Source organism: Microcaecilia unicolor, chromosome 5 (assembly GCF_901765095.1).
Source record: "Microcaecilia unicolor chromosome 5, aMicUni1.1, whole genome shotgun sequence".
Taxonomy (NCBI): Eukaryota; Metazoa; Chordata; class Amphibia; order Gymnophiona; family Siphonopidae; genus Microcaecilia; species Microcaecilia unicolor.
In genome coordinates, this window is record NC_044035.1 from 219,172,872 (window position 1) to 219,186,579 (window position 13,708).

Sequence of the window (13,708 nt, forward strand, 5' to 3'; positions counted from 1 at the left end):
TAAAGACAAAATAAACACATGCACACTCATGCTAGACAACTGCCCAAACTATATGATGAAAGACCCACCAGAATGGTTCAGCAAATGCTTTACCAATCACATTGCATACATGTTTTCAAAGGTCAGTTTCCAACAGAGAAATGTAACTTTGTTATCACACAAATCCCCCAAAACACAACCAGCAAGATCAATGATACAACAAACTATAGACCAGTGGGCTTCAATACAACTAATGACCAAAACAATGGGAGGGACTAGTAGCACAGCAACTAATGGAACACCTAACACAATTCTCAAAACGTCACAACTCCCAATCAGGTTTCAGACCACAACACAGCACCGAGACAGTCGTAACCACCATGATGATAAAGTTCAGAAGCCTAATATACCAAGGACAGAACATACTACTGCTACAATTTGACATGTCAAGTGCGTTCGACCTAGTAGACCACACAACGCTAATGACCCTACTCGATAACAGAGGAATATGCGGCACAGTGGCAAGATGGTTCAATGGATTCGTAAGAACCAGATCCACGTTCTAAAGATGAACCGGATAAGAGGTGGGATAAGGTGGGATACAAATGCAACAAATAAATAAAAATAAATATCAGCTTCTTGGAACCCGGAATGTGAGGTTCCACAGGGATCCCCAATATCACCAATACTGTTCAATGTAATGATGGCACCACTTGGCAGAAAAATGGAGATAATGGGCCTCAATGCGTTCATATACGCAGATGATGTCACCATCTACATACCATTCAAAAACAGTATCACAGAAATACTGGACCAAGTGAAAACAGGCCAGGACATTATGGAGAACTGGGCAACAACTTTCAAACTAAACAGAGAAAAAAAACAAGTCCTAGTCCTGTGCAGCCCGCACAACACCACAGCCCAGCAAAATTTCACAGTCAACAATCAAATGTACCAAATCGAAACACAACTGAAAATAAAGAGAATCATTCTAGACCAACACCTATCTGTGGACAATCTAATATCAGCTGTAACAACATAATGCTTCAGAACTCTTTGGAAACTAAGAAGAATAAGAGACTATTTTCCCAAACAATCAATCTGGATACTGGTACAATCAACGATACTATCTCAGTTAGACTACTGCAACGTGGCATATATAAGGTGTAAGGAAAGCACAATAAAATCACTACAGCCCACCCAAAGCACAGCAGCTAGACTGTGTGGAGGAGTGGCCTAGTGGTTAGGGTAGTGGACTCTGGTCCTGGGGAACTGAGTTCAGTTCCCACTTCAGGCACAGGCAGCTCCTTGTGACTCTGGGCAAGTCACTTAACCCTCCATTGCCCCAGGTACAAATAAGTACCTGTATATGTAAGCCGCATTGAGCCTGCCATGAGTGGGAAAGCGCGGGGTACAAATGCAACAAAAAATAAAAAAAATACAAATTTTAAAAAGTCAAAATATGAAAAAGTTACCCCACTACTCGAATCACTACACTGGCTGCCAATCAAAGCAAGACTAATCTTTAAAGCCAGCACCCTCATTTTCAAAATACTGTTCAGAATGACACCAGAATACATGGGAGACACGATAGAACTATCATCAAGAAACGCAAGTCCAGAAACCAGAAGTTACCTACTTCTTCACCTATCCATTTGCAGAAACATAATGTACAGAACCATGTACCTCAGGATTCAACTACCTGGGATCAAAATGGTGGAACTCGTTACTAAAAGCCATGAGAAGCATCTATAACTATCTTCATTTCAGAAAAGAACTCAAAGCACACCTTTTTAAAAAATTCTACATTTAATCACACAAGCCACACACGTTCTCTTAAGTAGAAACTGTAAAAACAATACTGTAACGTCACTCAATTGTAAGCCACTTTGAACCGAAACTTGGATAATAGTGGGATACAAGAATACACGCATGCATAAATAAATAAATAAATGTTTCCTTCTGTTCCTGCATCTGTCCCCATTCACTCTCATCCTATGATCCCTTCTTCCAGCACTGTCTTTCCTATGAATTTATACCTTGAAGTATTTAAATATCTTTCATATTTCCCCTTTATACATGTTTAGATCTTTGTCTTCTTTATGTTTTATGATGAAGATTACTGATAACTTTTTAAATACTAATCCTGTTTATATCCTTTTGGAGGTACAGTCTGCATAATTGTACATAGTACTCCAAATGTGGTCTGACCCAAGACTTAGAGACAAATCACCTGATACCCATTGTTTTCCCTATCCACTCAAGCATCCAGGTGGCTTTTGCTATCACTTCTTATCTACGCATTTGACTACCTTAGAATCATCAGATACAATTACCTCTAAGGTGGAGTTATGTATACATATGTATTTTTATTGTAATTCCAAGTATGTCCAGTTTTCTTATTATGTGTAAATTGCACTGAACTCTTCTGGGTATTTTGCAGTTCATAAGAAATAAAGAAGAACATACAGAAGGACTTCATCCCCCTATACTGTACCACTTGAGGTTTTTGCAACCAAAATACATGACCTTATATTTATAGTTTTAACTATTAGCTGCTATGCTCTAGTAGACCATAGATTATGCTTTACTAAATCCCACCTCTATATTTTCATACCTTCCAAAATTTGGTATCATCCATCAATCCTTCCCTAATAGTCCTTATACAGTGGTGGAAATAAGTATTTGATCCCTTGCTGATTTTGTAAGTTTGCCCACTGACAAAGACATGAGCAGCCCATAATTGAAGGGTAGGTTATTGGTAACAGTGAGAGATAGCACATCACAAATTAAATCCGGAAAATCACATTGTGGAAAGTATATGAATTTATTTGCATTCTGCAGAGGGAAATAAGTATTTAATCCCTCTGGCAAACAAGACCTAATACTTGGTGGCAAAACCCTTGTTGGCAAGCACAGCGGTCAGACGTCTTCTGTAGTTGATGATGAGGTTTGCACACATGTCAGGAGGAATTTTGGTCCACTCCTCTTTGCAGATCATCTCTAAATCATTAAGAGTTCTGGGCTGTCGCTTGGCAACTCGCAGCTTCAGCTCCCTCCATAAGTTTTCAATGGGATTAAGGTCTGGTGACTGGCTAGGCCACTCCATGACCCTAATGTGCTTCTTCCTGAGCCACTCCTTTGTTGCCTTGGCTGTATGTTTTGGGTCATTGTCGTGCTGGAAGACCCAGCCACGACCCATTTTTAAGGCCCTGGCGGAGGGAAGGAGATTGTCACTCAGAATTGTACGGTACATGGCCCCATCCATTCTCCCATTGATGCGGTGAAGTAGTCCTGTGCCCTTAGCAGAGAAACACCCCCAAAACATAACATTTCCACCTCCATGCTTGACAGTGGGGATGGTGTTCTTTGGGTCATAGGCAGCATTTCTCTTCCTCCAAACACGGCGAGTTGAGTTCATGCCAAAGAGCTCAATTTTTGTCTCATCTGACCACAGCACCTTCTCCCAATCACTCTCGGCATCATCCAGGTGTTCACTGGCAAACTTCAGACGGGCCATCACATGTGCCTTCCGGAGCAGGGGGACCTTGCGGGCACTGCAGGATTGCAATCCGTTATGTCGTAATGTGTTACCAATGGTTTTCGTGGTGACAGTGGTCCCAGCTGCCTTGAGATCATTGACAAGTTCCCCCCTTGTAGTTGTAGGCTGATTTCTAACCTTCCTCATGATCAAGGATACCCCACGAGGTGAGATTTTGCGTGGAGCCCCAGATCTTTGTCAATTGACAGTCATTTTGTACTTCTTCCATTTTCTTACTATGGCACCAACAGTTGTCTCCTTCTCGCCCAGCGTCTTACTGATGGTTTTGTAGCCCATTCCAGCCTTGTGCAGGTGTATGATCTTGTCCCTGACATCCTTAGACAGCTCCTTGCTCTTGGCCATTTTGTAGAGGTTAGAGTCTGACTGATTCACTGAGTCTGTGGACAGGTGTCTTTCATACAGGTGACCATTGCCGACAGCTGTCTGTCATGCAGGTAACGAGTTGATTTGGAGCATCTACCTGGTCTGTAGGGGCCAGATCTCTTACTGGTTGGTGGGGGATCAAATACTTATTTCCCTCTGCAGAATGCAAATAAATTCATATACTTTCCACAATGTGATTTTCCGGATTTAATTTGTGATGTGCTATCTCTCACTGTTACCAATAACCTACCCTTCAATTATGGGCTGCTCATGTCTTTGTCAGTGGGCAAACTTACAAAATCAGCAAGGGATCAAATACTTATTTCCACCACTGTACAGTATTGCTTATGAATATGTTACAAATTAATAATGTGCCAGTCCCGGGGGCAGAAGTGATGTCACGGAACCGAATGGTTGCTTGAGCCCTTAGCTCCGCGCTTTCCTGCTTTAAAATTGCTTCAATTGTGGATGCCCAGTCCCGTTTTTGTGCTGGAAAAGGTTCTGGAGACTAGTGCTGATCTTGGGAACAGGATGAGTAAAACAGCAGCGCCCCAGACACGAGAGGGTGAGCGGAGCTCGACGCGACAGCAAAGAGCCGATCGAGACATGTGTCGCCGGCCCCGGGGAACTCATTGGGATCTGAATCGGCTGCATCAAGTGCGGAGAGCTGCCCCGAAAGCTGCCTTATCCAAAGAACTGGCTAAATGCTTGAAGGAGATAAGGACAGAGATCACGGCGTCCAAGCAAGAAATTCTCAAGCACGATGACGCCATTAGCCTCGACCTCCGTGAGCTGGGAGGCAGAGTTGAGACACTGGAGGAACGTATGGATGAACAGGCTGAGAAAGCAGACGCGGCAGAGGCCCGTTACCTGCAGCTGAGCAAGCAGACCGAAGAATTACAATATAAGATTGATGACTTGGAAAACCGCGGAAGACGGCAAAATCTCAGATTCCATGGAGTGCCTGAAAATGGTAACATGGAAGATGTGCCTGTGATTGCGAGATCAATCTGGGAGAAAATACTGGGAGAATCACTTGAGCAAGATGGAACTTTGTTCGACAGGGCTCACAGAGCACTTGGACACCCTAAAGACAATAGACCTAGAGATATAATTGTGAGATTTTCTTCCTATGTGATTAAAGAGAAGGTGTGGCTTAAAGCGCGCCAAAAACCACTTGTGGAATACGAGGCAAGGGTGTCCGTATACCAGGACCTGTCTTTGTTTACGTTAGCACAGAGACGTGCAATGAGGCCAGCACTGGAAATTTTGCAGAAGGAGAAGATCTCCTACAGATGGACTTTTCCATTTGCTTTGAGTTTAAGGGTAAGCAGCTCAGGTTCCGCAGGCTTGCAGAAGTGTGGAGGTTTATGCAAGAGGCTGGATTGACATCAATGGCGGTACACGTGGGAGACATAGCTCCTTCTATGAGAGATAAGTTGTAGAAATGGAGGAGAGTCCCTCAGAAGTCTAAGAAGCAAGGCACCAAGTTGTGACTTTGATTGATATGACTGTGTGTTGCTGATGATAACCTCAGTGGTGATAACAATGACTTTGTGTATTAATCCTTTCTTTACACTCAGGAGTTTCCAGAAGCTGTGTTGGTACGCGACTGGTTTGAATCCAGTGGGTGGGTGGAGGGTTTGGGATCGAGTGAATGTATAAGTAGTGGGGGGCGGTAACAGGGTGTGCAGAAAGGCTTGGGGAATCGTTTGGTTTCTGTTGGGGCACTGATGGGGGTTTTCCCATTCAGGATCTTAGGGTTCTGTCTGGTGGGGGGTATGACTGTGAAGGGCTTGTGGAAACTTAAGGGGGGGAAGGGTGGTAGGGGAGGGAGGCGGGCTGGATATACTAGGGGACATTTCTGTGGTTCTTTCAGGGGACTAGCATTATCACGACTAACTGAGGTCAATCACAAAGGGGAAGTTAACTGTGCACAAGCCAGCAGTGGTAGGAGCTGTACTTGCTTAATGAGATGAGTGTGGACTTGAAAATATTATCATACAATGTGAGGGGGTTAAATATGCCTCAGAAGAGACAGCGGTTTTATAGAGAGTTGCAAAGGCTTAGACCACACGTGGTCCTATTACAGGAGACGCATTTGCGTCAGAAATATGAGCGACTTTTCTCCTGCCCAGGCTATTCGGGGGCATTGCCTCTGCAGAAGGCTCCAAAAAAAGAGGGGTGGCGATATTGCTGCATTCTTCTGTGGTGGCACAGGTTGAGCATATCAAAAGGGACCTTGGGGGGCGCTATATATTTGTACACGACAGTGGACCACGTGGCCTTAACGGTAGCATCGATTTATGCCCCAAATAGTGGCCAGGAAGAGTTTTTCGTGAGGGTCCGGAATTCTTTGGCTACATTTGTCAAAGGGTCTTTAATACAGGGAGGGGACTTTAACGCGGTGATGCATCCTGGTCTAGACTGTACGGGGGTCATAAGGGTGGAGGGGAAAAAGGAGTCACAGGCTTTGGAATCGGCAGCTTCCCTGGGCAAACTGGTCCTGTGGAGACTGACACATGGGACAGAAAGGGATTACACGTTTTACTCCCCAGTACATAAGTCTTACTCACGCATTGACTACATCTTTTTGGACGCAAACTTGGTGGAAAGAGAACCCGAGGCGGGAATTGGAAGTATGACACTATCGGATCACGCTCCGGTGTGGGCTTCCCTCTCAAGCATAAGGGCAGAGGTGAAAGAAAAAAGATGGGTGTTTAATACTAGTCTACTACAGGAAGGGGAGGTGGTGGAAGGTTACAGGAAAATGCTCAAGGAGTACCTTGAGTTTAACATTGGTACGGGTCCAGGGTTGTCTATAGTATGGGATGCTATGAAGGCAGTATCCCGGGGCTACTTCCTACAACTAGCTAGCAAGCGAGCTAGGATACATAGAGGGGCATAATCGAACGCGAACGCCTATCTCCATGGGCGTCTGTGTCTGAAAACGGGTACGTGAAGAGGCAGGACAGACCATATTTTTGAAAAAATGGACGTTTTTCAGCTGGGCCTTTGTTTTTTTTTAGCGATAATGGAAACTAAAAACGCCCAGCTCAAAAACGTCCTAATCCGAGCCATTTGGTCATGGGAGGGGCCAGGATTCGTAGTACACTCGCCCCCCATGATATGCCAGGACACCAACTGGACACCCTAGAGGTCAGTGCGGTGGACTTCAGAAACAGCTCCCACATGCATAGCTCCCTTACCACGGGTGCTGAGCCCCCAACCCCCCTCCCCCAAAACCCACTACCCACAAATGTACAACACTACCATAGCTCTTAGGGGTGAATGGGGCACCTACATGTGGGTACAGTGGGTTTTGGAGACCTCCCATTTACCAGCACAAGTGTTACAGGTAGGGGGGGATGGGCCTGGGTCCACCTGGCTGAAGTGCGCTGCGGTACCCACTAAAAGTGCTCCAGGGACCTGCATACATGCAGGCTTCTAGGACTTGTTGTTGCTATATAACATTGGCACACCAGTTGACACCTGAAGACTAATCTCTCCGAAAACGTCCTTTATTGGAATAAGCACGCTTACTCACAGTTAACTGCAGATCAGAGGTTGTGCCCCACTGGCAACGAGTCCCCCTGGTACTGAGATGAGCAGTAGGTCAGAGCTGGCAGAATGCTGTACAGTGCCCTCTTTCAGCCACATTCAAGGTAAGAACTAAGTTCTGTAACGTGGCTAACACGTGAAAGGGATCTAAAACTGGCTTACAAAAATGGCCACTACCTCATGGACTACCGGAAACAAAATAGGGCACTCTCTGACCCAGTAAGCAGGGGGAAAAGCACCATGGGAGCAGAGCCTACCAACTACCAACATTGTGAGCATTTGCCACAAGCTAGTGGAATCACGGAGCCCAATACCCTACACCCACCACAATGCATTGCTGATGTGACTCTGCAGTGCGCATAACAGAAAAGGTGTCACACTCACCCGAGAGCCACATCAGAACCAGGGAAAGGCTATCACAGGATAGAACACATTCTGCTATCATGGAGGTGGGTAAGGCATTTGAGGCTGGCATAGAGGCTGAAACGTTTTTAAAGTGGGTTTTCATTTTGGTGGGAGGGGGTTAGTGACCACTGGGGGAGTCCGGGGAGGTCATCCCCGATCCCTCCAGTGCTCATCTGGGCAGTTGGGGCACTTTTTTGGGACTTGTTCGTGAAAAAAAGGGTCCAAAAAAGTGACCAAAAATTGCGGTGAAAACGCCTTTTTTTTTTTTTATTATCAGCTAAAGACGCCCATCTCTCCTCGGCCGATAACCATGCCCCAGTTCCGCCTTCACCATGCCTCCAACACACCCCCGTCAACTTTACCCGTTTCCGCGACGGATTGCAGTTGGAAACGCCCAAAATCGGCTTTCGATTTTACCGATTTGGGCGCCCATGGGAGAAAGACACCCATCTGCCAATTTGGGTCGCAATATAGGCGTTTTTCTCTTTCGATTATAAGCAGGATAGGGAGCAGATAGCGGCTTGTCTGGAAAAAATTCACGGACCAGCATAAGATAAGTAGGTCTTCGCAGACCTGGCAGGAGCTGAGGAGGCAGAGAATGCTATTGGACTCTATATACTCTGAACAAATTAGCTTGATGCAAGCGAAATATAAGGTGGGGGCATACGAGTTTGCGAACAAAGCCGGTCGTCTCCTTGCTATTCAGTTACGTCGGCAGAAAGTTGATCGTATGATTAAACAGGTGCGGGATGGAACGGGAGAGATGCTAGTAAGGCAGAGCAAATACGTGAACACTTTGGAAAGTTTTACCAGACACTCTATACACACAGGAGATCGATCCCACTATAGATTCTATTTGGAATTATCTAGCAGAGAGTGACCTTTCATCTCTGACTCACCAGCAAAGAGCACTGTTGGATGCACCGGTTACACCACTGGAAGTCCAGAAGGCTATCTGTGGTATGCCTTCTTATAAGTCTCCAGGATTAGATGGGTTCCCTAACGAGTTCTATAAGCAGTTTGCGCCAGAACTGGCGCCGCTGCTAGCAGACCTGTTCAACCAGGTGGGAGTTGGTGGGGCGCTGCCTCCTTCAATGATGGAGGCCTGGATCGCAGTCATACCCAAGCCGGGTAAGGATCTTACTGAATGTGGTTCTTACAGGCCAATATCGGTTTTAAACGCGGATGTCAAAATCTTAGCTAAGGTGTTGGCAAGTCGGTTGGCACCCTTGCTTCCAGTCCTGATACATCCAGATCAAGTGGGATTTGTGTCCCATCGTAAGGCGATGGATAATATTAGACGGACGCTTGATCTTATGTACCTTGCGAAGAGAAATCGGAAACCACTCTGTCTGCTTAGCTTGGACGCGGAAAAAACTTTTGATAGGGTCCATTGGCCCTTTATGTACCAGGTACTTGAGGCTATGGGATTTGGGGCGACCTTTAGGGGCTGAATACAGGCGTTTTACAGCTCTCCTAGAGCCTGTGTAAGGGTCAACGGCAGTAACCCGGAACTGTTTTCGCTTTCCAAAGGTACTCGGCAGGGCTGCCCTTTGTCCCCCCTCTTATTCGCAATGGTCATGGAACCCTTTGCCTCTAGGGTACGGTTGAATCCGGAGATCTCGGGGGCTAGAGTGGAGGGTAGAACTCACAAAATGGCCCTTTTTGCGGACGACGTTCTGTTGTATGTGACTCGCCCGGTGACAACATTCCCTAGACTTAATAGTATGATTGACAAGTATGCAGCGGTCTCGGGATTTAAGGTGAACATGGCAAAGTCAGAGGCCCTAAATGTAATGCTTCCTGAGGAACTGGTGGTGTCTCTGAAAACATCATACTCCTTTCGGTGGGCTAGTAAGCACATTACCTACTTGGGAGTGAACTTGACCCCGGATCTCTCGGACCTGTTTTTGGCCAACTACAAAGATCTAGCTAGAGACATCGCGGTTGACCTGGAGCGGTGGGGGGATTTGGGGGTATCTTGGTTTGGCAGGATAGCAGTTGTTAAGATGAACGTTTTGCCTCGTCTGCTTTACTTTTTCCAAGTGCTGCCTGTGATGATGCCCAGGCGATTTCTTGCCTCCTTGCAGGATCGTATAGTGCGGTTCATCTGGGCGGGTAAGCGGCCTAGGCTCTCGCGTACACTCCTTTACCAGGCTAGGAAGAAGGGTGGTTTGGGGGTTCCTAATCTCACATGGTACTACAGGGCTGCACAGGGAAAGGTTGCGGTAGAATGGTACCAGGACTATCCAGATAGGCAGTGGGTACAACTGGAGCAGTACTCCATTGGCGCCACGCCGTTAGCAGCACTTATGTGGCTTCCGAAGTCACTCAGAGTATAGGGGGATGAGCCATGCCCGTTGGTTGGAGTTACGCTGCATTACTGGGACAGTTTGTTTCCTACGGGTCAATGCGTTTTGTCGTGGCTATCACCAATAGCGTACAATCCTCTGTTCCTGCCAGGGAATACAAAGGGGGCCTTCACTAGGTGGTATAGGGAGGGTGTCAAAACTTGGGGCCAACTATTTGAAGAAGGTACCTTGCTTTCACTTGAGGCATTGAAGACAAGGTATCCGGAGGTGCAGGTAGATGATTTTATATACACCCAAATATCTCACTTCCTTAGAACAAAAGCAGTTGGACTGGTAATTCAGAGGGTCAAGCTATCACTGGAGGAAATTTGCGAAAAGTTTCATACTTCCCGAGGTCTGATTGGCTGCTTGTATAGAAGTGTCAGTGCCCAGGTCCTAAGTTATAGCCACCATAGGAAAAGCTGGGCAGATGAACTTGGTGTAGTCCTCGGGGAAGCGGAGTGGGAGAAAATAGAATGTGCAGTAGCGAAAGTGTCCACTCATGTGCTGTCACGGGAGAATGCAGTGAAAGTGCTGTACCGGTGGTACCTCACTCTGGACCGTCTTCAACGGATATATCCGACCTCCTCTGGTCTGTGTTGGAGGGGGTGTGGTCAACGGGGAACAATGGGCCACATGTGGTGGAGCTGTCTTAAGGCTAGAGCCTACTGGAAAGCGATTCATAGTAGGTTGCAGCTCTGGCTGGGCTGTCAGATCGCTTGGGCTCCTGAGATTTTTCTTTTTTCTGTAAGGGCGGGGGGCCTAACCTCATGTCAGCAAGAGTTGGTAAGTCATGCAGCGGGCGCAGCGAGGGTGGTACTTGCATGTCAATGGAAACAGAGTTCCCTCGGTTACAAGGTGGTGCAATAAGCTAAGACGTGTGCGAGATGGAGAGACTCCGGGCGGAGCGAAGACATCAGAAAAGTAAATGGCACTCGATATGGAACTTCTTTATCACTGGTGCCAAAAGTGTATAGTGAGCAATAATAGAATTTGTGCAGAAAAACGGTGATGACTGGTCCTCTGTGGGTTGATAAGATAGGGGGGAGGACGAGGGATTGGGGGGGGGGGGAGGTAACTCACCAGTTAGAAAACTTTACAAACCTTAAAAACTTTAAAAGCTCAATGAAGTTAATTGAGAGTAACCTTCGGGTGATATAATTAGAGAGCTTGAGAGTGTTAGATTACTCTTGTTTAAACTGATATCTCTGTATTTGTATGTTGTTGTCTTGACGCTAGATTCCGTTGTATTATATTACTGTTCAATAAAGACTTCATATAAATAAAAAATAATGTGCCAGTCCCATTGGTCCACCACTTCTAATACTCATTTAATGGAGCAATGTAGATGAGCATAAGATGCAGTTCTGGACTACGACTTTTATACCTGAATGTAACTCACCTTTAAGTACTGTTGAAAAGGTGCAACAATCCTTAAAAGTAGATATTGGATTTTTTCTTACGTACAGACCTAGTGATCAGGGTAGAGCATCTTGTTTAACAAGAATGCTGTAGGTCTAACACATTACCTTTACAATATGAAATGTACATTTGGCTTTGTCCCTAAGCAATATTTTTTTGTTTTCTTCCTCAGAATCTGCTGAGCAGGCGCTGGATGATTCCATCTATAAGAACATGCAGCATCACAGTTATACGTTGTACACTTTTGTGGATTTTGATGTGCAGCTTGAAAAACTTCGTCAGCCTCAGCCATCTTCAGGGCGATCATCTCCACGACATTGATAAAACAAATACTGAAAAAATTAATGTATGTAAAGCACATGCTGACCTTACATAAATCGATTACAATACTGGAATATCTGTTTGTAGAAAATTAAATAAAATTGATAATGGGGTATCTTATGAGTTAACCATCAGAAGTGCAGCTTGATTAAATTTACCCTAAACAGAAAGTCTTATTTTTTTTATGCTCTCCTCCATTTATTTTGTGGAGGGATTGAAGGTGTGCTGGGTTTGATCTAGCAGCTTTCCTCCTCCTCCCTTTGGCTTCCAGCTCAATCGGAACCAGCCACTGTTGGACTGTGGCATTATGAACTTTCAATTGTAGCCACTCAGATTTTTGTCTCTGATATTCCTGTTATCAGTTTAGTCCAGCCATCCTAGCAACCATTCACAATCAAGGGAGAGAGACAACTTAGAACTCTTTAGCTTGGAAGAAGCGACAGAGGGAATGTCTCTTTCATAATTGTGCAGTGTAACAAGTCCAGAGTACCTATATTGCAGTACCATCCATGTTGGTTTGGTAATGACATCATAAGCACACAAAAGACTGGTCAGGCTGCAGCCCTACAGTTCCTTAGGGTCATTTATAGTTATTTACTCTTTCAAGTGATATTATGATTAAGGGATACACAATAAAATTATGGTTGCAGATTTTTACAAAATATTTAAAAAAACTTTCTTAAATATAAGAAATGTACAAAGACTAGGGCACACTCAATGAAGTTATATGGAAATACTTTCAAAACAAATATGAGGAAATATTATTTCACTCAACAAATAGTTAAGCTCTGGAACTCATTGCTGGAGGATGCGGTAAAAGCGCTTGGCTTATCTGGGTTTAAAAAAGGTTTGGAAAGTTCCTGGAGGAAAGGTCTGTAGTCTGCTATTGAGAAAGACATGGAGAAGTCACTGCTTACCCTTGGATTGGTAGCATGGACTGTTGCTATTATTTAGGTTTCTGCCAGGTACTTGTGACCTGGATTGGCTACTGTTAGAAATAGGATACTGGGCTAGATGAACCATTGGTCTGATCCTGTTTGGCTATTCTTATGTTCTTATGGAGTCCTCTCTTGAGTATTGTACTACTACTACTAATCATTTCTATAGCGCTACTAGACATGCGCAGCACTGTACACATTATATGCAGGTACTTTCTCTGTCCTTACAGGGCTCACAATCTAAGTTTTGTACCTGGGGCAATGGAGGGTTAAGTGACTTGCCCAAGGTTACAAGGAGCTGCAGTGGGAATTTAACCCAGGTTGCCAGGATCAAAGCCTGCTGTACTAACCATTAGGTCACTTCTCCCTTGTACAGGGATTCTGTCTGATTGGTCTCCTCCAGGATGAAATGAGTCCCTATATAAGGACAATTCAGACTATTGCAATAATCTCATTTAGATAATTGCAGGAGTCTCTATGCAACTATTTCTGAAAAGCTTTATTCTAAGTTACAGCTAATTCAAAATACAGCAGCTAAATTGATCTTCCATTTGAAAACGTTTTATAGTATGACCCCCCTTCTTGATTCACCTGCACCAGTTACCAGTACATGCTAGTGTATTTCTTAAATTAGCGTGTCTGGTATATAAGATCTTTTAGGAAATAAATGCTGAGTATTTTGTGGGATTATTTTCCTTTCTGAATAAATCTCTTATTGACTTGATCTATTGATATGTGATTACTGTATTTTCTATCACCATCAAGCATTTGTCACAGGAATAGTTTGGTTTGCTGTCAGGTTGTGC

The 13,708-nt window shown here is 44.9% G+C and overlaps 1 protein-coding gene across 1 annotated transcript in view; it reads left to right on the top strand.

The window, feature by feature from the left end:
• NDUFV3 (NADH:ubiquinone oxidoreductase subunit V3) overlaps positions 1-12,092 on the top strand; it is a 139,397-nt gene extending 127,305 nt beyond the window's left edge. Inside the window, exon 4 of the mRNA XM_030203785.1 lies at positions 11,816-12,092. Within this exon, the coding sequence (XP_030059645.1) occupies positions 11,816-11,964 (149 nt within the window). The 3' untranslated portion in view covers positions 11,965-12,092. The remainder of the gene's footprint in view (positions 1-11,815) is intronic.
• The last annotated feature ends 1,616 nt before the right edge of the window (positions 12,093-13,708 follow it).